The sequence below is a fragment of the Trichogramma pretiosum genome, unplaced genomic scaffold (genome assembly GCF_000599845.2).
Source record: "Trichogramma pretiosum strain Unisexual culture from Peru unplaced genomic scaffold, Tpre_2.0 scaffold32, whole genome shotgun sequence".
Lineage (NCBI taxonomy): Eukaryota > Metazoa > Arthropoda > Insecta > Hymenoptera > Trichogrammatidae > Trichogramma > Trichogramma pretiosum.
Genome location: NW_019641641.1, coordinates 888535 through 914131, shown reverse-complemented (window position 1 = coordinate 914131; position 25597 = coordinate 888535). Strand labels below are relative to the sequence as shown.

Here is a 25597-nt window from a genome sequence, read left to right as displayed (position 1 = left end):
AGTTGGTTCGATCAATAATACGATCAAAATTGTAATAAATGAATATTGTCAATTAAAATTGCGTTTGATTTTTTGTACAAATTCAATAAATCCTATACAATACAGTTAGAGAAATTATCAGTATTGTTCGAGCTCAATAATTTGAATTGAATTTTTAAATCTAAATAATTTAAAGTTACTGCCGCAATGAGTGAAATATTTTTTGCCTATGTATAAATTTGATCGTTGGAAAATAAGAAAATAAAAAACTCGAGGCTTAATTAATTTTCTTATAAAAAAGTCATTGATATATTTCGCCTAGATAAACTTTTCAATATTTGATGACCGAATTCTCTATATCTACACGCATTTTCCTTTGTAAATATTAGCTACTTCTCTAATGTCTTGGAAGCTACTTTGACAATACGAAAAAAGTTACGCACTCTCATCGACTCGCGTATCATAAATATAATAGTTTCTTTGCATGCAGCCTCCAGGTCAGTAGTATGTACGAGAAGTAATACTAAACTCTAATTGGGGTGGTGGTGGTGCACGTCGATGAGGTATGATATGCATAAAACACTGGCGCTTGCGCGTTACTTGACTATCCGGGCGTGCGACTTGCACTAAGCGCCACTCCCGAGCGCGGATTTGCGCGGGTGGGACCGTCTGGTGAGAAACTTCTCGTTGACTCTCACACACTTTCGGTCAATACGTCATTTTTTGCACTTAGATAACGCATCATTTATCTTTATTAAATAAGGGTGAGGATAGGGAAACGTGATTACTAATCAACATTATGTAACTGTAAGTGTGGAATGATTTTAACAGTGTGTTATGAAGAGATTTGCCAGAAGTGACCGGGTAATCAGAGACCAGCCGAAAGAAGATGCTGCTACTATGCGATTGTTGCGCAAGAACGAAAAGTCGTAACGGATAGCCGAGGCCTCGTAAAAATTAGTCGGGGCTAGTGTATGTCCTATTATTGATTTCCTGTTAACATTTTCACTATAACTGATAATATTAGTCCTGGTTGAAAGTTTTTTTTTAATTTATCCGATAGCTTTTTGGTATGTTCATGATAATTTAAAAAAAAATCAATTGATTCAAGCTTGAATTTCTTTATAAATCAGACCGAGTTCTAGATTAAATTGCCACTATTTTTTCGAGGGTTAACATTCTCGTAGAATCACTACTAACTGACGAGAAAGAATAATTGAAAGCATATCAATTTTTTACAGAATTTTTATTTACATTTAGTGCCAAGAAAAGTAGAATTGACCCATGATAACGAGAAATCGCTCGGATTGTATAAATAAGATGTGCGGTTGATTACGAAAAGTGGAAAATAAAAATGGTTAGTGATTAATGAAAAAGAGTGGCTGGCCAATAACCCACTCTTCGCCAAGTGGCAAAGTGCAAAAATACAAAACAGAAACTTAAATTAACGTCATTAAAATAAAACTTCATGGGAGATTGCACGAACTGTGAACTGTTTGTCGCAGCCTCTGGTGAGATGATTAAATATCCTTCGCTGTCTGGGCCATTAAGGCTCGCATTTATTGCAGCTGCTGTCATCCTAATCCCACAACGCGTAACCTTTGCACAAACTGCGTAAGTACAGCTTTTATGTTTATAATAATCTTTTCTGATACATTTTTCGGGATCTATAACGTTTATATACATGCTCCATGAAAAGACTCGGTACAATGGCGATCGTCCTATTAGTGGTTATCAAGGCTTTCCCAGCCATTATTGAAGCTAAAAAGTCCGAAAATCCTTTCTCATCATTTCGCGCATTTTTTTTCCTCATCTTGCTTCAGTTATTGCGTTTTCCAAAAGGTGACCGTGCTGTTAATGTACGTTACTGTGGAATTGGTTTCGCATGAATGAGAAGGGGTGACAAGAAGTAGGTCAATCACTGCATAGAGATACCAAGTGCACGAGAACAATAATAACGATCGCCTAAAGCTTATCTTCCTATTAGTCAGGTGTTACTTAAACAAATTTTTATTTTTTTCCCATGAAAAAAATTAATAACAATTTTTTGCCGTAAGTACTTCATCATTTACTTTATGTTACTGCCACCTAGTCCCAGATACACTATTTTTCGTATCTTTCGAGTCCGAATTAGTGAAAGAATAGAAATTGAGTAGACTGTTTACAAACGTATAAAAACAACTTTTACATAATTAGAAAAAAATAATTGGTTCATCTGCAATTTTCTAGAAAATGTAGCATCAAGGGTAAAAAGTAATAATATAATATCCCAGTCTCACGCATGCGCAGTAATTCAAATTTCAACAAAAATACAGCGTTTTCAAGTGACCAGAATAAATATATACTATTATGTTATTTAAAAAAAGTAGTTTTTCATTCAAAAAATGCTAATAATAATAAATACTGAATTTCGTAATAGATGAGAAAATTTTTCATCTTGTATTTTTCAATACAGGTCGTTGTTATTCCAAAAATATTATGAATGATTAATGTTTTGAAAGTAACAAAAATACTTATTTTTTGACTCCTCACATGAACTATTTCCATAAAAAAAGAGCCACTGCAATTTATAAATCGAATTCAACCCTCTTGAAGCAGCTTTCATGGAATAACATTTAATTTTCTAACCTAACAACCATCTGAATTTACTTTCACCCTAATAATAATTCTCTGCACGAGGTACGCATGCAAATAGTTTCCTAGTAAATTATAAAATTAACATTTCAGTTTGCATTATTGAAATAAATATTCATTATAAGTTATTCACTTTCAAAATATTGTGTTTTAGTACATTTTAATTAATTAAGAGCAAAGGTAATTGCAAACAAGAGCAATGACTGTATTTTCAAAATACTTATTTCACCCTAAATAAATTGAATTAATTCTGTAATAATTAAGTCTATGCCCCAGTGGCAATATAAAAATACATTTATTTGAAGAATTTAATTTTTTTTGCAATAGTTTTCTATTGCAAAAAAATATTGCCACTGAAGTGTAACCTTTGTTATTGTATTGTTCGTAAACTACTACATAAACTACGTACATAGAGTAACTTAGAAGGGATATTTCTAATTAGTTTAACGTGCTTCAAATTTATTCACTTCATCACAATGAATAATAAATTTCTGAAATTTTTTAAAACGACTTTCGGATTTTTAAAACTAATGCTTGAATCTGAAATGCGTATAAATTAGATGCAAAAAATGCCCCGAGAATAAGGATCCTAAAGAGAATTGAATTTAAACAAATTTGATTGAAGTAATTTCTTCTTACTACACCTAAAATACACAAATTTGTCACTAATTTTAGGATTTCGTGTAAAAAAATGGTATCATCAACTCGTAATAAAAGGCTTGTATAATGTATATAATCCCTCGTTTTGCTAAAAAAATATAACTGCACCCGTTAGAAAATATAATAATTTTCTGGCCCGCTTTTAAAGCTACTATTTACATATACTATTTGAGCACTCCATGGATAAGACATAGTTTTTCTAACCTCTTAGTGACACAAAAACTATGTTTTACGCACGGAATGTTAAAAAATATCGTATGCAGCTAGTGCGTGAGGAGGATGGCTCATCCAGGAGTCATTTTCTGTTACATAATATAGTACTATGTGATGAACGTTCAGTTGAATGAAATTCCAAATAGCCCTCACAAATATAGTTTTTTTATTCATAAAAGTAGTATTTATTTTTACTACGTTATTTTCACGTGATAAGAAATTGAGCAAAAAGTATTTAGGATTAATCAATGAAAGTACATCAATTATTTCAGAATTCTAAAGATGATTTTCGATTAGTCATAACTAATTATACACCGCAAAAACGAACATTGAAAGTTGAGGTGAAATTATGATTTTTTTGGAATACTGCATTTAGATTAGTTTCTCATCCGTGTTTTATAAGAATATATGGAATTTATCAGTTCTCAGTTTTAAAATTGAATTTAAAGTCACTTTGATGAGCTAAACACGATTTTTTTCAAACTCTTCGCAAATCATACCAAATTATACAGTATGCATTTTGATGTGAAGTAGAACGTTTAAAATTATTTTATTTTGTTTTAGTGCTGGCGGTGGAAGCATGCTAGGTGACGTCAACATCTCAGCAATTCTAGATTCTTTTTCAATCAGCTATGATAAAAGAATAAGGCCAAACTATGGAGGTTTGTACACTAACCTTTAACTATTCAATGATTTAAAAAAGTAAAATCAATAAATGATACGCATTTTTAAATTACGTATTGTACTTTAATTTCTAAGTATTTATACGTAATTGAACGCTTATCGACCGTCCTTCGTTCTAATTACACTTCGAGTATCCGTATGTAGCATTTTATCGAGTTAAATAATTTTAATTTAAAATTCATTTAAAGATTATAACAACAAAGAAATAAAAATAATCGAAACTTATGTTATAGTTTACCATAATAATTGTTCAATTAGAAACCATATTCGATGGCTTATGCCCTACTAGGTAGACAAAATTTACTCTTAGAATATAAAAGTTGTTTATGAAATGAAGTGTAAAATATTTTTAATGCGTGATAAAAAAGATTTAACTAAAATGTTTTTCTGTAAATTCTTTAAGAATTTAAATCCAATTCCATTAAATTAATTTTCTCGATGCAATGATTTTGGATTGAAAAAACTAAAAAATGTGATACCCTGTTCTACCGTAAATATGCCGTACGCTAAAAATAAGACGTGATCGAATTTTCGAGTCTCAAAAGAATATAAGGCGTATTCCTAAAATGAGGCATACTTGTAAACATAATGTCTGATCAAAATGTAAACAAGATCTTATGACATTGGGTTTAAAAAAGAAAATCGTTTAAGAAACGAAAGGAAAAAATATTTTAGCAATTTGCAATAAAAAGATGATGTTTTAACAGTATACGAATAAATATTTTTTAGGAAAACTAATTATAATAAAAATATAAGTCATGTTCCAAAAATAAGGCGTATGTGCTTTTTACAAAAAAATTAATTGAGGGCGTGGCATATTTTAGGAACACGGTACAATCATCACAACATCATGGATATAATAAATTAGAATTAAAAATATTTATATTATCAATCAATTCATACAATTGTTTCAACCATTTTTTACTATTTTTTGGACATTTCGCAGTATGAAATAATTTGAAACTTTTGCAAAATCCTAGTGGACATAATAAAGGTCGTATTTATAAAAATTTAAATCAATTTCATTGACGTATCTTTGGGGCCAAAACATGGCTCGTACTAAAACAGCCATGCTGAACGGTTATTTCTATGAAATCTCTATAAGCACCATTCGATGATATCCCCACTTCAAACACTGTTGTGTAGGAATTGATAACGTTTCTTAAAAAATCGTGAGATGACATAAGATTTGAATATTGTTGTATTACCTAATAAAATAATCAAAACTCGGGATAATTTTTGATAAAAATTTTATTTAATTTATAATTTTTATCGGTAGCTGACTCATGTTTATCAAAAAATATGAAATTTTATTTCTCTTTTTTAAATCGATTGTAAATTTTATTACAAAAATGATAACTTAGTCATTAAAAACTCGATAAAATGCTCTATTGTACATACTAACAAACTCATACACATAAATATATTGAAATTTTTAGACTTCCAAGTGTAAAAAAATGTATTTTAGACTGACAAAATTACTAAAACTGACTATGCTTTCCATCTTTTGATGGGGTTTTTTAAATTCTTTCAAGTCACTTTTGCAAATACTTAAATATGTTATTTTTAATAATTTTTGGCAAAAAAAAAAGAATTGCACTAGTAAATTATCATAAATATTTTTCATTAAAAATTATTTCGACAAAATAGTTTTTAGTTCAGACTTAGATCAACTTTAAATCGAAAGAAAACTACAGAATTACTCTTATTTATGTATATTAAAAAAAGTATTCAACCATAGCTAGTAATAGGAGTTTTTTTTTAATTTTATCAAGTACTTGCATAATATCGATAACAATAAAACTAGAAACTCGCCAATTTCAGCTAACTGTGTAAGTGACTCTAGAGAGTTTAAAAAATGTGCCCAAATTAAGAGAAGCATGTTATTAATTGTTTCTCATCAGTTAGTCTGAAAATACGTTTGCAATTTCGACTCCTCTGAGAGTTACCAATTTACATATGACCATGTATGCGCACCAAATCAATTTTTATTTTTTCGTTATTTGGACTTTGGCATATAGGTTGGTTTGAAAGTCGCAGTATATATAGTGTGTAAATATCATGTCAAAAAATCACAAAATTATAATGCTAATAATTTCAGAAGTGTAAGACTGTGTTTTTAAACATTAGAATTGCAAAGCAGGTAATAAATTATCATTTTCATTATCTTCCATAAGACAAGCAAGTACATTTATTTACATCTATCAATATTTTAATAAGTATAGAATGCAAATCATGTAGAATATTTTTGTTTCTTGCAATTCATATTGAAGCGAAGCTAAAAGTGATTTGAAATATGTATTTGTAACCATCATCATTGCATTTTGTATACACAACCTGTACCTTCCGTTCTTAAAACCATTTTTTGCAAAATAAACAAGACAACAGCATTTTTACAATAATGAGAAAGTAGTTAATTTATGTTGAGAAGAATATCTATTACTCCAAAAGGTCTAATAACTATAATCTACGATCGTAAGATATAAATGAAATTTTTGGATAAAATTAAAACTTATATTAAGTCAGCATATTATAATACAAAGCCATGCCAAGTTATAAGAGTTCTACAGACAATTTAATAGACAATAATTGTTTAGGTCATTTTTTTTTTATTAAAAAATATAATTAAAGTAACATGAAAAATTAGTTTTATGTTCATGTTTACGCAAAGCTTTAAATTTTTTATTGACTTTTATTTGCATAAAAAACATTAAATTGCCATAATTTTTTTTCAAAATTAAGCCGCTCATTAGTGTATAATCCTTTTATATCGATGTTTAGTACATAATCGACATACGCAGTTGTTGGTTTTCCATTGCCTGGGTGGGGTTCGTCCGCTTTTACTAAAGACCCTGCATACAAACTTATTCTTGCGGATCGATGCTGGGAACGTACCCGTTGCTAGGGAAACCATCCTCAGCACCGGTTCCTGTATACATCTGTAAAGTTGCTTTGTGATATTGCTACACGCATGTGCTACCTGAAAACTCTTGGAAATAGCAAAAATATATTTTTTTAATTATAATAAATAAGTTTACATTGGTTTAAAGAAATTATATAATTATAAAATAAATGGTGCTTGTAAAGCGAACTAGATTACATATTATTTGAAAAATCGTCTGGTAGCTACTGCTTTGAACATATAAATATAGAAACTTAAATTAATTTGACAAAATTATAGCTAATAAATGGAAAAATGTGTCAATTATTTCGATCTATTTATTTGAAAAGTCATTTTATCTCTGCGACAACTCGTACAGTATAAACTTCTTTCAAATCATACAATTGAAACTAGAACTCGGCAATTGTTGACTTATAGAATTGAATTTCGATTGAACGAATATGACTACCAAAATGACTCTAGATAGAAAATAAAAACTGAATGAGCTTTATTGAAAACCAATCGATGCATTAAAAATATTTTAGTAAATTAAAAAATAACACGAGGTTTTTAATAATTTTATCAAGAGTAAAAGTAGTTAAACAAAGCTAAAAAAAATTATCGTTTTGGAAAATGCTTTGAGGGTAATTTTTTCGCAATATACGGATAAATTTAAAAACGTATGTTTACAATTAAAAAAATAAACAAGGCGTATTAATTTTTTTTCTATACTAATTTATGGAAAATGGCATGGCTTTGAGGCGGAAGGTACAAATATAAATACTGTCTTGACGCAAAAATAAATGAAGCTTCGAATAGCTTTTTTACATCAAATAGTGAAATAACCATCATTAGTTTCATCATCGAATTCACTGTCAGAAAAGTTGAAATTTGCATAACAAAACGGCCATTAAGGCCGCTTCTGTGAACTTAAACTTACATTTCAGGTCCTCCTGTTGAAGTTGGTGTCACCATGTACGTCTTGAGTATCAGCTCGCTTTCAGAAGTCAAAATGGTACTATAATTAAGGCCTTTTGAAGTTATTTATTTTAGTTAGACGATAAATTTCAAAGCAAATAATAAAAATTTTAAATAATCATAAAAGATGCAAGGATTCATTGTAGTAATGATATGATGAAAAATTCTAATTATCAAAAAATATTAAATAATAAAAAAAACATCTATTAGAGAAGATTGTTAACTTTGCAAGAAAATGCCAAATCTTATTGTAAACTTTGCAGTTTTTAAAGAATATGATGATATGATGATCATAATATAAATGAAATATATTATGAATGAAAAATTATAACGTTCAAAATGAATGCAAAGAATGAAAAAATTTGACTTACTTTTATTTGCATGCATTTTTAAATGTTTCAAATAAATAATACAATTCCGAAAAAATAATTGCATTTATTATTTATAATTAATATTATTAAAAAATGGTATTATTTTGCAGTAACCCCTTGTCTTAATAAAAAATTTGTATGGCATATTATTCGAATTTTTTAAATTTATCTCTTCTTATCACGGAAGAATGGTCAAATTATTGACGTAAAAGCTGATATTTATTTATAGAAAGCAATCTAAATTTATACCTTCAAACCTCGAACAAATTTTCTTATTGACTATCCCATGAAAAAAGCATCGATGCACCTCGAGTTCATTTATAAATTAATTTTTTCAATATTAAAAAAACCGTGTTTTCAACTAAACCGGTAATGCATGAGGTGTGTGTATTAATATTTTTTTGATACGCATATAATTATTACATGATTTATATTCATTAAATTTCTATTGAAAAAGCTATACTTTTGCCGTAACTTTAATTTTTCTTTGCAATTTTTAAAAAAATAATGAAGTTAATGCAATTATTTTTTTTTAAATTTATGTAGTTTAATACTAGATTTGGCATTTCCTTGGATCGATTGTGTGAGGGTTGTCATTATAATCCACCAATTGCTATCAATGCAACCATTTACTCGAACAATTAGAAACTAGTAGAAATCTTACTTTTTCTTCAAATATTAGTATATTAAAGAAATTTTGAATTTGTATATAAATAATGTGAAAATAATGAATTTTAATTAATTGTTTGAGCTTCTACCAGTTCAAAAGTTTATATTATCACATATTTGTTTTTTTTACATAATAAGAAAATCAGAATTTTCTGCATGCATCTGTTCACATTATATAGTTAAGTTAAAGTCAAATGTACCCAACACTTTCACTTACTCAAGTATGACTTATTACAAGTGTAGAAAAAGATTTACAATCATAATAATCGGGATGGGTCTTTATGACTCTTAAAAATGCAGTTTCTACATTATGTCATATGCGTACTTTTTTCTAAGTACTACTCATAAATTTTATAAAACGTAACCGTCAACTCATACGGCACTGAAATAAATTCGAAAAATGTTCTCCGTCTTCTATATTTGAAGATCCTCAACGTATTATTCAATTTTTCATGATATTCGGAGTATCTTAATTAGTTCAGTATTTAGAGAATCTTAAAAATTCAGGGTATTTAGATTTTCAGAAATTTATCACACCTCCCGTGATGTAACTCGAAAAATGAATGTAAACTAGATAGTCAACTAAAATTTGAGACTCTAGGTCATGTCCTTAAGGATGCACAGTAGGTCACAGTTAATGTTTTTAAATTATAAATATCTTAGAAGACTCTTGGGGAAAAGTTGAAAGAATAACGAAAAATTAGCTTTTATTGTAGAGCGTTCTCAGAAACAAGAATTCACAGGGAAATTAATGATTAAAAAATGCATGATATGAAATTAATTTACATGCATTTTTAATTACCCTTTTCACACAGTAATATGAAAAATATTTCTCTTGGTTTCGTTATCTCGGTGATCATCACATTATTTAATTAAATAAGACAATAATTTATATCTAAGATAAATAATTTTATTAATTTAGACGTTTTAGGGCTAATTTTATATCGCCACTGCATGCAAAACTAATATTAGTACATTTTAGATATACTTTTTGAATAGAATCATTAATTCATACCTTCAACTTGAAATCAAAAATATACCCAAAATAAAATTTTCCCTAACTATATTTTAGTCGTCGTCGATGACGTTGTATTCTTTATTTAAAATTTAATGATGAGGTTAAGCTTATAGTAGTGATTTCTGAATAAACAAACATTTTTATAAAAGAGATTTTAAAACCATACATAAAAAAATTGTTTTAAATGCATTCTCTAAACTATCTATCCACCGTTTTCATATTTTGATTATGTCAGTCTTCTAAATTGTATCAATTTTTACAGAGAGGAAACGTTTTTTTCTGAACATTCATTTTATTTGGATTAGGATTTTAGAATGATTTCACTATTATTACACAAATCTTTTAAATAATTGCTATAGTCACTTCTGAAAATAATGATATCACATAAATTTATATAAAATATTTTGCTCTCAATTCAATTGAAAATATTTGATAAAAATAAATCAATTCATTCATAATTAATAGAGTTTAAGTATTTTTGAGACACGTATATAATACGAATTTCAGTACAGTTATCAGGTTTAAATCGATATTCAATACATTTTTGAAATATTTTGTTTTGTAAAGGATTTTTAAATAATTATACTAAAAATAAGTGATACAATTAAATGAAAATTAACTATGAAAGATTAATTTTGTTTTGATTTTTATGAATTACATTTTAATTAATAATTATAAATTGCATTTTAAACTTTCTAAGAAAAAAGATTGACCAAATTTTTACTTGAACACTGAATTCTCATGATGTTGTAAAAATTTGTAGAATAATAAAAAACCCAACACGTCAAAAAATGAAGTAATTTTAAATACCCTTTCATTTGAAATACATTGAATTCCTGTGTTTTACCGTCAGACAATCAAGATTATGTAATATTTTTCAAGCAAAATATAAATCTAAGAAAATTTTTTCGATTCTCGAATTTATTTGAAATTTGAGATGAATTGCTTCTTCTATATATAATAAATGCAAAACAATGAATGATTTCATTGTAAAGTGCGAAAATAAAATGATTAATTGATTAAAAATCTCCAAAGGCACCTGCTTTGAAATGGTGCAAAATACAATGAAGGTTGTCAGAGTTACGTTGATTTGGTTCCGTGCGCAGGGTGATACAGATTGCGAACGTCTTCATGCACATATCCTTATAAATAGCAACTATAATAAATTATAGCGTACAGGACTATAATATCCAACATCATGTTTACAATTATAAAGAAATTTTCTTATGTTAGAAAATGTTATTTAAGAAATTATGTTCTCGGCAAAATTATCACACACAAAAATAAATATTATCTGCCCCCGTTCTCATCAGAATGAAGACAATTTAAATTTTATTTTTAAAATAGTCATTGATACCTTCATACCACACGAATTTTTGAAAAAATTTCTTTTGCTAAATTTAAACCCTCATTATGGCAGTCGATGTTTTAATAACAAAAATAACAAGAATGTTTTAAATTCCATAAGAGGCTATTTTAATTGGATCGAGGCGTACTCCAGTGCGCCTTTATTGGCAAGCACAATGAACTTGCAGGGCTGCACATCAATACCTGACAGTTGGGTTTTACTATGAATATTTATTTTTCTCTTTAATTTGACCAGTTCCTGTTCATGTTTCAAGTTTTTAATCCTGATACCTAAGATGGTTATTTATTAATAACGAGTAATTATAATTTGAAACAATTTTTGCTTCAAGTCAAGTGAAACTATCCTTCGAGTATGACGGTTTTTTCTACATTTATAAAATCAACAATTTTTACTATATTTAATCTATAATTTATTTTTTTCTCTATTTTTTATAGTTATCATAGATTGTAAAGAAATTAAATAAAGTGATCCATTTTAGATCAAATAAGTATGTTTAAAAACATGTTTTTAACAATCGTAAATCTTTCATTTAAAAATTTTTATGATCATTTTCATGATAAATTAAAAAAAACTTGAATCTTTAAGTTATTATGAAGAATCTGGAAACTTTAAGTTAACGCGGTACTGCTTGGAAGAATTTAGGTGTGCGAGTAGGTGTGTGTATATTATACGGCAAATGCTTTGATGAATGTTTCTTGTGGACTATCGAATAAATATAAAAATCTACACTCCGTTCATACACGTTTGGTACAACTTGATGGATTAAAGGCTCGACATGAAGAAGTATGGTATTTTCGACTGATTACAGGTCCACCAGTTGAGGTCGGGGTCACCATGTATGTTCTCAGCATCAGTTCCGTATCTGAAGTGCTAATGGTACAGTGTATCCTAACTTCAAAACGCTCATTACAATATTTCGCTCGTCCGTGCGTTACCTATTGTGTGTGTTTGTTAACCTATGATTGTTTCATTTCTACTATGCATTCTATTTTTTATGAAATAATTTTTTAATCGCCTATGAAGCAATACTTTTTTTCTCCGGGGTTTGACTGATTTTTCTCGTTTTAATGTTACATCTCACATGATACTTTGATACGTAAAGCATTCATGAAACATGCTCTATCAGCTTTTGTACATTAATTTTATTGCTGTACTTCAAAAATATAAATCAATGTGTATTGATGTTTTTTTTTAAATCGAAAATTACTACTTTCTATTATATCATGGCAATTATTATGTACTAGCAGTAATTTTGTATTTTCAAAATTATACCAGCATATCAATGTAATATATCATGACAAATATATGACACGTTATGACTTGGCTTAAATAATTTCACAAATGAAAACATACTACACGATTAATAAATTTGAATAATTATTTGAATAAAGTATAATACTTTTTCGATACGATTTAAATTTATAATACTTCCTGTACAATTTTAGAAAAGACATTATTGAGAATTCACAAATAACGTAAATAATCTCGTTTAATAAACAGCCATCATAGTTCGATAATGATCATTTTTTGATTTCTCTAATTTAACTTTTTTCCATGGATAAAGAGTGCACGCTTCGGGCCTTAACTTAAGATCGGCATTAAAGTTCATCTAGATTAGAACTTTCATATAAACTTAGTAAATCGAACTTTTAGATGTAATACAATTTTATTTTATAGCAGCGTGATACATTTCAGAAAAAATCACTCACTTGTATTGCAAAGAAAGAAAAAAGACTTTGGTGAGTGCAAATCAAAATATTTTAATGAGACTTGATATCACCAATCATGTGACCGATGTGTCATTTTTTCTTATACATTTTTTTTTGTACAAAAAATGTAGAATTATACAACATTTCTCATGTTCAAGTTGATATTAAGTACAGTTTAAAGTACTAAAAACTCATGTATCATGTACAAAGGTGCAGATAATAAGATGCAGAAAAGTAATTTCACTCGTACAAATATAAGATTCAGTTTTCAGGTTATTCATCAGTATTACTAAAAGTGTAGCTTTAATTTTTCATAATCATTTTTGACGGTTTTCTACGTAAATACAATCAGTCAACGTATTCTTTCAATTGTATGAAAATTTTGAAAGGTATAAAAAAAATGTAAAGGCTGAATATGCAAGTCTGAACCCCAGGTGTTGAGCCCTGTGCGGGAACCGAATCAAATCGACACTGTCACCTAGAACGTGACTCAAATTATACTTAAATTTCATATATTTTAATCGATGCATTTCTTACATTTATATAAGCAGGTTAAATGTATAAACCCTTCAGCAGGACATTTATGTAATACTGTAAAATACAAAAACATGTAAAATAAAATTTATAATTTTTTAAGGAATTTCTAATAGTATTTTTAATATTTATGATTTTTATAACAGCGAACTTTTTTAAATATAATCCATTCATGTACAACTAACATCAAAGTTTTTTATGACTAACATTTTCACTGCAACTGAATGTAATCATAAAAGCTCAAAGGATTACCTTCGTAAACAAAATAATAGTATTTATAATATTATGATGATAATAGTGATAACAATAATAATGATAATAATAATAATATTAATAATAATGATGATGATGATAATAACTCCGTAACTTATTAACTTTATAAGCGTTAAACACGTAGAATAATTTTTTCCGCTTACCTTAGTTTCAATTCGACCTATCGATCATTTTCTATGCCAACTTTAACATATTTTTCTATACTACACAATAAAATTTTCTATCTCAATAAATTCGTATATTATAACATATTTCAGATATCTTAATAGCAAGTGTGAAATCTAAGAATTATAGCTAACACTTTCAGAATTATTCGATATAGTAAATGAATTTTTAATCTTACATTACGAGTAAATACGGTGTTCAGTTAATCGTGAATTTTTGGTTTTATTAATAACTTTCCAAAAAAATGTGAAAACTCTAACATTTCAGAATCAACAAAATGACTAAATTACTGATAATTAACGGGTGATAATTCCAATTTGATACCCCCCATTAATTATGTATCGAATGATTTTGCATTCTAATTTTGTAATAGAAACCACGAATGTTTCAGGTTCAAGAATTAAATTATCACTAAAAAATTATGCAAGATTACAATGTTTTTGTTGCTGTTCCGATTTTTTCTCGCCTTTGCAACTCATTTCCAAAAATGGTGATTGCTTATTGCTGAGATTTGGTTTTTTGCGTGAAATTTGTTTGTATTAGATAGTGAAAACATCTTTTCTTTTTTCTACTTTCTCGCAGTTCATATTTATGCTCAAATTCATGAACTTGGTACACTTTTTCTAAAAAATATTTGAACTTCAAATTTACAAGTACACGATATTTTAGGAAATAATAAGATTCAAGGTTTAGGTTTTGTGATTAAACCTTCATATTCCTGCAAAAAATACTTAACGAAAGCTAACGGGAGCGCAGTTTACTATTTTAAATTTTATCTAATAAATCTACTTAAACATTTTTGAACAAACCTCAAGCAGCTTAAAAAAATGTTGAAAATTCATTTTTGTCAAAATTTTGAAAATGAGCTGGGAAGTAAAAACTGGTTCTTGACCTTTAGATGCCCAACACTGTACTACTTTGCGTAGTACATAATTAATGTAGAGTACCTACATTTTCTATGATCTTTGTGCATAAATATATTCTTGTAAAGTATCAAAAAATTTTAAATACCAAGAGTAAACTCTAGAGTACATACATCAGTTTTCTTCTAAGCAGTAAAAGCCGCACTGCGCATTGGAGCAGTGCCAAACGAACAAAACGACTCTTTCGTTTTAAGACACACCATCAAAATGATTCACTCTTTCTTCCTAGCACTCTGAATTATTAAAGCAATAGCTTTACCATACTGTCTGTTGAAAGAAAAAAGGTAGCATCAAGAATGCGCTCGGTGTGTTCATTTTTCACTGCCTCAGTACTTGATTCAGTCTCATCATTTGTTGATTAAAATGCGAATTTTCGATTTTCGATAAAAAAATTCGAATTATTTATGATTTGTTTTTTTTTATCATTTGCGTGCTCTTGATTAAAATAAAAATATATGGTCAATAAGTAAATAAATAAAATTAATAAATGCAAGATAGTAAATGATGAGTACAATTTGATACGAAAAAGGAAATTCTACATACTAACACCATAAATGATGGTTTATTCAAAATATCATTTCTATTTGTAATGTAGTAGATGACTAACGAAGCCATTCCGCATTCAAACAACTGAAAAATTTGATTCGCAAAATATTAGAGGAACAACGTTTTCTTGATACAGACAAATAGAAATATTAAAAAAATAATATTAGAATAGCAGACACATTTTTTCAGTACAATACTAGACTTTACGTTCTTTTTTAAAAATAATTGATTGGCACATTTTAAAATAAAGCAAGGAAAAAAAAATTTCTAATAAAGATTCAAGTTTCCCTACGATCATACACCACTACAGTTATATGAAAAGCAAATTCAGTGCTATTTTAGATGCTGTTATACCATAAAATTCATTGTTAGCAAATAGGATAAATGTTCGAAATTCGAGCAATCACCTGCGGTTTGTGCAACTGATCCCGATCGTTTTAAGTTAAATAATCTACATCCGAATCCGGTGCATTTTGAACTATCAATCACACAGACAGAAGTGATTTAGAAAAATAATTAAATGTTTTTCTTGATCGAAATTCGCTTCCACTCAATTTTCCAATTGAGTGTCTCGACTTTGTTTTTACGAGCTATTTGGAAGTATTTATCACATTGGCTCTTGTAAAAATGCACGTAATATCATTTCTAAGGCGTATATATTTTTATTTACGTTTAATTTTACATCTGTATACGTTGGAAAATAAACTCTCCTGGGAAAGAGAAAATACTAATACTTCAAAAGCAAACAACAAGAAGTATCATTTCAAAGAATTTTTATAACAATTCCTTATATCATAGCATTAAAGTGAAATTAAATAAATTAACGATGCTGTAAAATAAATTTACGAAATAAATAAATGTGAAGCTCGATTAAAAGTAAAATTTATCGTAGCATCATTGATTTATTGTGTCAGTTTCACAAAATAATAAATTGAACAAATGAGTTGACAATAAATTCGTTAATGCTTTTAATAATAAATGTTTGATGTTTTATAGAAATAATCCATTCTTCAAATTTACGTTATGTACTTTTGTAGTAATTTTTAAGAAATTTAGTAATGTGAATACTATATATGAGTAATAATTTAATGAAAGTATTCTCTATTTATTAATATTAAAATAAGCATAACGTAAGTTTGGAAAAATGCACATTAAAATCAAATTTTTCCTAACATTTATTTCTTTTTTCATCAATCAATCTGCTGCCAATTAGGATTTTACCTTGGATTTTTACTTTCGTCAATTTTGGACGGATCCGCGGTTATCCTTTAAAAAGCGACCAGGAGTTGAGATTTTAAAGGTTGGATCAGAATTTATCAAAAATATTTGGGTACCAGACACATTTTTCGTCAATGAAAAGCAGTCATACTTCCACGTTGCCACCACCAGCAATGAGTTCATTCGTATACATCACAGTGGTAGCATTACACGAAGCATACGGTAAGTCGCGAATGATTTTGTCTTCCGTTTCAAAATATAGTAAAAATCCTATTTGAAAAAAAAATTTTAAGATATTTTTCAAGGGAGAAAACAAATTATATATTAGATTATTATCATTACATCATTTTGATGAATGAAAGCCTTTTTTGATATTATTTATTAAAAAATTTTACGTTATTATTGTTGATCTAAAACGTACACATACTAGAATTAAATAGTGTAATTTATCAACAGACTAACAATCACAGCTTCGTGCCCCATGAATCTACAATACTTCCCAATGGATCGACAGTTATGTAACATAGAAATCGAGAGTTGTGAGTATTCATTTTTATAAAATTAAAATCACAACATTTGAAAGTTGAAGTAGCTTTTAATTTATCGAAGGGCGTTCCACTAGTTTTAAAGCGAATAAGTACTGGGATCTCAATTTGTCAATTTTTTGTATCCATTTTCAAATGTTCATGATTTATTATAACTGCAGCATGCTTGAGAGTTCGTTTAATTTACAGTATCTTATATTGAACAATTTCTGAATTTCCAGTCGGCTATACAATGAGGGATATTCGCTACAAATGGAACGAAGGGTTATCTAGCGTTGGCGTCAGTAACGACGTCAGTCTCCCTCAATTTAAAGTTCTTGGTCATAGACAACGAGCTATGGAAATTAGCCTTACTACTGGTAATATAACACTTTTATCCTAATGAGAATAAAATATAAATATGAGTAATTAATCGTCTAAACTGTAATCATTTGATAAATAATCAAGACCATGCATCAAAAAAAATCTATGATGAAATCTTTTTTTAAAACTTGATAGGATTTAAATTCGGTTTAACATATTCTTTTGTAGGTAATTATTCACGTTTGGCGTGTGAAATCCAGTTCGTTAGGTCGATGGGATACTATCTCATCCAAATTTACATACCGTCAGGACTGATCGTCATCATATCGTGGGTGAGCTTTTGGTTAAACCGAAATGCAACCCCCGCTCGGGTCGCCCTCGGAGTAACCACTGTGCTTACCATGACGACACTCATGTCCTCAACAAATGCGGCGCTACCAAAGATCTCCTACGTTAAATCTATTGACGTTTACCTTGGCACCTGTTTCGTGATGGTCTTCGCATCGTTGCTCGGTCAGTAACGACAATGACGTCAGCAATTCCAACTACCTTTTGCACAATTATGAAAAATTATGACCTATAAATTATAACTGTTATTTTACAGAATACGCAACGGTCGGATATATGGCGAAAAGAATTCAAATGAGAAAAAATCGTTTTGCTAAAATAGCAGAAAGTATGAAAGCAGCTCGGGAGACACCTGGTCCACCTGGACCACCGGGTGATCACGGTGATCTGATTCCGAAGCAGACCGTGAGTGAAATTATAACTCTAGTTTACTTAGTTTGCTCGGCTTTAGAGTTTCTGCCTCGCATTTTTAATACTTCAATATGAATTCATCTTCTATTGAAATTATTTATTACACAATTTATAGATAATGCTCATTTCAAGTAACATAATTAATGAGCATAAATGTGTATTACATGGAAGATTAATTGATTTTGAGGTACGATTAAATTCAAGGAAGCATTTTTTTTCTTGATCTGCAAAAACGCTCTGCTTTATGATGCTTGGCGTTACAGAGTAAATTCTTAAATCATCAAGTATTCTATCATTTTAACGTGGAAGTAACTAGAAATGTTTTTCTTGCAGAAATTGATAATAATTACTACACGAATCATCTTTATAATCCAAATTTCGCAATCCCTAATTTATTGAACAATAATAATTTTTTAATCGTATGAATAATTGAAAAATATATATATTTATAAATTGTTGTCAATACTAATTTCAGCATTATGCACAACCAAGTTTAAAATATTTGTTGAGTTCAAAAAAACTTTTTAAATATCGCGCTATTCGTTTCTATTACGTGTGGAATATTGTTTAGTAATATTTTCGCGAGAATTATTATATTTTTACTTTGCGCTTTTAAATTCAAAAAAAGTGTCAAAGGTACAAGAAATTCTATTCCACCTTCATTTTCACAACTTTCTTGTCATTCAGCGAAATCATCTGAATAGAAATATGCTTGGTAGATAGAAAACTCATAAAAAACGAAATAGTGAAATTGATAGAAGTAGTGCCACATATATTATAAAAAAATACAAGATCTAGCATTGCTGCATTGGCTGAAGTTTGGCACGTATTTCGACGCGCTTCAATTGCTCCGTTAGACACGCGCGTACTGCATTTCGCCCATGCTTACTCTGAATCACTGCAAAGACAAACGCTCTGTCTCTCTTGCTCCAACCGCTACAATGGCACGTGTTATAATTTGCATGAAATTTCTGGAAACTTACATACAATTTTTTTCTTGAATAGAACTTAAAACTTCGTGCTTAAAATATCGAAAAGATGTGGATAAATTTCTTTGAATTTTTACCCTGAATAACACGGTTAAATAACTGTTCAAATTCTCTTAAAAATATGGTAGAATGAAAAAATTTGGAAATTTTTATATTTTCTGAAAACAAATGCTTCTAAACAGTCTTCATTCAGTGGAAGTGCAGATTGTGGTTTTTCTATTTAGTTATGAAATTATTTTAAAAATCATTAAATTTCATAATTGAATTATAACTCCAAGAAGTGTTACTTCCATTTAATTAAAAGTCAAATTAAAAAATGTCAATGTCACTCTCTTTCTCTCTCTATCTTTATTCAATATATGTTGTGCACATCTTGTCAATAAAAGTAAGGGTAAACCGACGCATGTCGGTTAAACCCTACGCTAACTGCCGTGTCTCTTGTAAGTGGCCCCGTGTTGTCCAGGAGGTGCGTTTTACGGTCCGGGATCACAAGGCTCACAGCAAAGGTGGCACACTTGAAAATACAATTAATGGACGAGCCGACGAAGAAGCTCCTCCACCACCCCAACATCATATTCATCCTAGCAAAGACATCAGCAAGCTATATGGTGAGTTTGGCATATAAGGGAAACTGTTCATTTATTTTAAACATAAATATGGAATAATTTAAAAAAACAAAAATCATAATTGAGAGTAAAACATTGTATTTTCATGGTTACAATTGATAAAGCAGGAATATTAAGGACCAAACGTGTTTAGCAACGTTTTGAGCGATCCATTTCATAATATTACGTTTAATGGTTCACAATTTAAAGGTGATTATTTCAAACACTTGTATTTTTAGCTCAAGATGATGCCCATGCTGCTCTTCAATCATTGCCAAAGTTACCCAAGCACACAATATTAGGTAAAGTATTCATATCATATTTTTAGATATATTTTTATAGTTGAAAATTGATATTTTCTTATAACAAATGATCAAATTTACATCGTTCATTTTATCTCATTTCAATCGAGGAGCGCGACCGGCGCTCCCGCGTGTCCAAAAACTTTATAGAACATTTCGTTCACAAACGGTACACAAGTAATCGTTGAAAGCCGTAAAAGTAACTCAGAGTCTGACATTTAAAATCGACTTGGATTAATATAATAGAATCTGATCGTTATCTTTACTGAATAATGATTTTCTTTGATTGAATTTCAAAAAAAGGTTCATGCGTGTGTTAGTTTTATATTAAAATATAAGTTATTTAAAAACGTCCAAAAACAAATATGATGTAATTGAAAAGTGTCTTCATTACAGGTTGCTTATCCAGTAAAAAAACATATTCTCGCGAATATTTTTCTTATGCGTCTCATTCGTATAGACCTGCAGTTAATTATATTCACATTACCGTGTTCATCATGCCACAGTTTGCGCATCTACATGCACGGCTATTGTACGAGTTTGCGTAGCAGGGCTTCTGTGAATTCTACCTCCGTCATCGCTGTCTCGCAATCTCGAAGGACTTTTATTTGAAATTCTCTACTTGTCTTGTTTTGGCAAGTTATCTCTGCGATTATCGCTCTTCTCTCCTTTGCACGAGGGAAGGTATTGAAGCTTCCTGTTTTCTTTTGTACTCTGCCACTTTCAAGGTTCAATCTCCTACTATTTTCAGCCCTTTCTTGCTGTTTTCTAAAATGAAATTTTCTAACATTCTCAACGCTATCACTTCTTTTCGGTATGCGTCGTAGGCCTTCTAGTGGGCCAGAAGCAGTGAACTTTCTATTTTCCGCCAGTTCTCGTCCATTGTGAACTAAGCCGAATTTTGTGTTTGGCCCTTCGGTCTGATCTACTTTCAAGAGATCCGATCTTACTAAATGGATTTCTATGATTCTTTCAATTGTGATATTGGCCATTCACCTCTTCAAATTTTTATTGGTTTCACATTTTTCTGGTCAGATCAGCTTCGCTTGCTAAGGCCGAGTGCTCAATTGACTCAAGCATGTTGACGTTCCCTGAAGTTTTCACAGGCAGTAGCTGTTAATACTAACTGCTTGACGTTTTTTACCAAGACTTTCATCATTCCCACCACTTTTAGCATTGGAGACCAAAGACAAACCCCACCAAGTTTCCAGTCAAGTTTATTTTTCTGTTGTAAAATTTTTGTTTATGACCCTTGTACAAGTGCAACATTTTTTTAATTTATTAATAAATTTCTCTTTTCTTTCAAAATCAATGGCCCACTGAAAGGACCATGAAAATTATTGGTAGCTCCTGATCACTCGTTCATTCATAATCTACAAATTGTTTTTGAAAATGAAAATTTTGAATTATCAATAAAATTTATTTTAAGACTCAAATCGAAGTTCTTTAATAAAAATTTTTTTTACAGGAATAACGCCATCAGACATCGACAAGTATTCACGTATTGTATTTCCAGTCTGTTTCGTATGTTTTAATTTGATGTACTGGATAATTTATTTGCACATAAGTGACGTTGTTGCCGATGATCTTGTTCTCCTTGAAGAAGCCAAGTAAAGAAACAATGTCTATTAAATCTTCTTTGGATAAACATTCGCACTTGACTAAAATAAGAAAACTATTTTTGCGTGGAATAATTTGTGCAAGACTATAACTTCCTTAACAAAAACAAAATCTCGATGCCTCAGAGGTATATAAAAGCATGATTTACATTTGGAAGAACAGCGTTCGATTAAGAGTACATAACCTTTCAAGAAAAATTCTCTACTCTAGTTCCGAACACGAAACAAAATTATAAAATAGTGTTAAAAATAAAAGTTTCCTGTGCACGTATCAAAGACTGAATATATGCTACAGGTGCATATATGCTGAAACAGTATGTATAAAGAGCATACAAATGCATGAAGACTCAAATGTTATTCTAAATCATTAAGGTCGCCAAGGAAAGGAGATCACAGAAATTGTAGTATACATTAGTGTCTACAACAAGCGTGATCATGAAATCAAGCAAATAATCGATAACCAAAATGCGTTTATTAGATAAAATATAAAAAAATTAATTAAATTATTCACAAGCCACACATTCAAACATAATCCAGATAAAACCCATACCCATGAAATGGTAGTTATATAAAAAATGTTCAAAAACTTAGCAAATACGATGTAAAACGTCAATTTCGCTGAATTAAAAATAATTTATTTTTAGGGAGATACAACAATGACGGAAAGTTACTACTTATAATTTTCAACTTAAACGAAATATGAAAAAAATTCGCCTTTCGGTACGAAATAAAATAATCATATTAAAATTAAAAAAAAAAACAGCAACAGGTTGTAACTATTAAAAAACATTAAGTAGTAAAATTTTAAGTGCTTTCAAGCGTTTTTTTACTAACTTTTTAACAAAAAAAGAGTGGCGAAAGCATTTAACGAAGCACAATACATTTTAAATATTGATAAAAAAATGATTGTAATACCTGAATTCTTTAAAAAAAAAAATAATAATAATAACTCTTTTTTTTATCGCGTATCTAATATTAACAACATAAAAACTTATGAAAACCCAATAAATAGATATCATCTCAGGCCGTTTCCTAGGATATAATTTTTAAATTTTCAATTAGAACTTTTTTTTGACGAATTGCAATCATCGTTCTTTAAAAAAAAAGATTTATTAAGTTGTTATGTATAATAAACTAAAATTGAATGCACAAGTGAACCAAACAAACGCTTACCTATATTCACCTATCAAAAAAATGTTTAACATTGGTTTAAAAATATAGGTTTGGAAATTTTGATTCAAGTTCAAATTTGAGCTGATTAGGATAACTTGTAAAATAATCATATAAATTAATTAGTTCCAAGCAGGATGTGAGATTTTTAGGTACCTGATTTTATTAGTCCTATAACGATAATTATATTAAAATATTAAGCAATTCTATATAAAATCATTCGTTCTGCAATCAATCAAAGTATAACATTTTTAGCACAAATCTAAAACGTTGAAGTACAATGATAGTTTTTGATTCTATCTTCATAATTTCATGTTTTATATTTAATTCAACAAAGTTACTTTAATTTCGTAAAAGATTAATGATCTAGTATAATTGCTGTAATGTACTTAAAATATATGAAAATATCGTGAACCAAAATACAAATGAAATAATCATACTAATAAAAAAATATATTATTATGAATTCGTAATATATATTGTTATTATTGTAAATATTTTATTATTGCAATGACATGTTCACGTGGAGATATGTTCACACACTAATTACTGCAAATACCAAAGGGTTCGAATATATTACGCAGGTATAAAAGAATGATGTTTTTTTGATAAAACCAAATTAAGTTTTCAGGATTTAAACTTTTTAATTCCTATCCATTCATTAAAAAGTTTTTTTCACTCTATTTCAGATTTCATTATTTATAAAGTCATTAGGAAAATCCGAAATAATATAAATTTTGTTGGGAAATTTTTACAATCAATTTCGTAAAATTGTTTAATTAATCTAAGTTATCCACAGCTATTCTCAAGTCATAATCATAATAAATTTCTTCAAGAATGAATTTTCCATGAAATTAATTATTATTCGAATGCCCCGATTTTTACCACGAAAAAAACTAACGTTACTGAGCCTCAGATGGTTTGTCATGCTAAAACACATTTCTTCAAAAGCCTGTGTAATTATTTTCAAACATAGAAAATATGATTATTATAAACTTAAAAAGAACATCATAACTTTGATTATGAGTATGTTTTTTATTGACATATTTCATGTTTATGTGATACATTTTTTGCCATAAATAAGTTTGAGAGTCAATAAATATATATTAATTTTAGATGACAAAAGAATAAAAAAAATTAATTTATCTTACAATAAATTGCCACATGTTGCACACATTTATAAGTTCGATCAAGAGTTCAGTTAACAGAATATTAACTATCATCAATATCTAATCAATATGTAACAAATAATGTTGAATTTGATTTACAATATAAATATATGTTTTGTATTGTCAATTGACAAAAAAACCTAGGAATGAATATATATTATTATAAAATTGATAAAAACGTTAACAGCATTCAAATTATTGATACTATGTGAATTTTATAAATGAATGTGTACATTTTGTTATTAAATTCGTAAGGTACGTGAAACGTTATTCAAAATCTTTAGTCACAATAGAATTCATACATTATATGACTCAAAAATAAAAGATGCACTGTACAAGTTTGCTAAGCCATTGATAACTAAGCTTAGCACATAAATTAAATAAAAACTCAATGACACTTAGAAGATAGGATTTGAAAAATACATTATTTAAAAATAGAGAGTTATACAAAAAAAAACTTATAAACAAAGAAAGAAAATTGTGGATGAAAGATAGAAAAAATGAATCAATCATCTTGTACATACAAGTTTTATACAGAAATCATATATGTACTTAAATAAATAATATATGGTACATCAAATGGAATAAATGAGTATAATGAAAATAACCAGAAATTAATACAGTTAAAAAACTATGCGCATTGAAAGTCGATGCGTAAACTATTTTAAAATATTAAGGTCCGTAATAGTAGAAAAAGCGCTCCTCGGTTGCAAAATACTATGGATACTCCAAAAACTTATTTAAAATATACAATATTATTGTAAGAGTTTGATTAGCTGCCGAAACGAAATATTGTGATGCAATACGTTTTTAAACAATCGGTGCAAAAAATTATAAATTATGTCAGGTTGATATAATAAAAATAGTTTTTACAATGAAGTTATTCAATTAATTATTTTTAAAGTTGTATTAAGTTGTTACGAAAGTTGGTTATTGTGAATAAAAGGGATTGTTTGCTTTCATTGATTTATGAGAGACCTAATAAAAATAATTCAGAGTAAATTGGAATTTTCTCGTGGATTTTACAGCACATAATATTCACAATAAGTATGCTAAAATATAAACACACATCGATGTGACTAAGGATATATTATTTTACGTTATGAAAAATTTTTTACTATTACTAGGGATATAATTGAACAGTACGTAAAGGGAAAATTTAATAATAATCTATCGTGTATATTTCATACATAAACATAATTATCGCAGAAATTTAATTTTCTCGACACTTTACCACACTTTCATGGTACTTTTTGTAATGAATCTTTTCGATTGCGACACGTAGGAAATTTTTACTCAGAAAAAGTGCACGA

The 25597-nt window shown here is 28.7% G+C and overlaps 1 protein-coding gene across 10 annotated transcripts; it reads left to right on the top strand.

Moving 5' to 3' along the window:
- Positions 1 to 631: 631 nt before the first annotated feature.
- LOC106652593 (gamma-aminobutyric acid receptor subunit beta) lies at positions 632 to 22694 on the top strand. 10 transcript variants are annotated; one of them, XM_014371638.2, is made up of 12 exons: positions 632 to 951; positions 1240 to 1593; positions 4051 to 4148; positions 7999 to 8066; positions 16820 to 17046; positions 17281 to 17363; positions 17591 to 17728; positions 17901 to 18185; positions 18277 to 18425; positions 19866 to 20028; positions 20265 to 20327; positions 21796 to 22694. In XM_014371638.2, the coding sequence occupies exons 2-12, from the start codon at positions 1448 to 1450 to the stop codon at positions 21939 to 21941; spliced, it is 1566 nt and encodes a 521-aa protein (XP_014227124.1). In that variant the 5' UTR covers positions 632 to 951; positions 1240 to 1447; the 3' UTR covers positions 21942 to 22694. The 10 variants fall into 10 exon arrangements, with proteins under 10 accessions (XP_014227124.1, XP_014227123.1, XP_023315485.1 ...); XM_014371637.2 differs by having other exon boundaries at positions 1221 to 1593; XM_023459717.1 differs by lacking the exon at positions 7999 to 8066 and adding an exon at positions 12265 to 12332 and having other exon boundaries at positions 632 to 1593; positions 19887 to 20028.
- The last annotated feature ends 2903 nt before the right edge of the window (positions 22695 to 25597 follow it).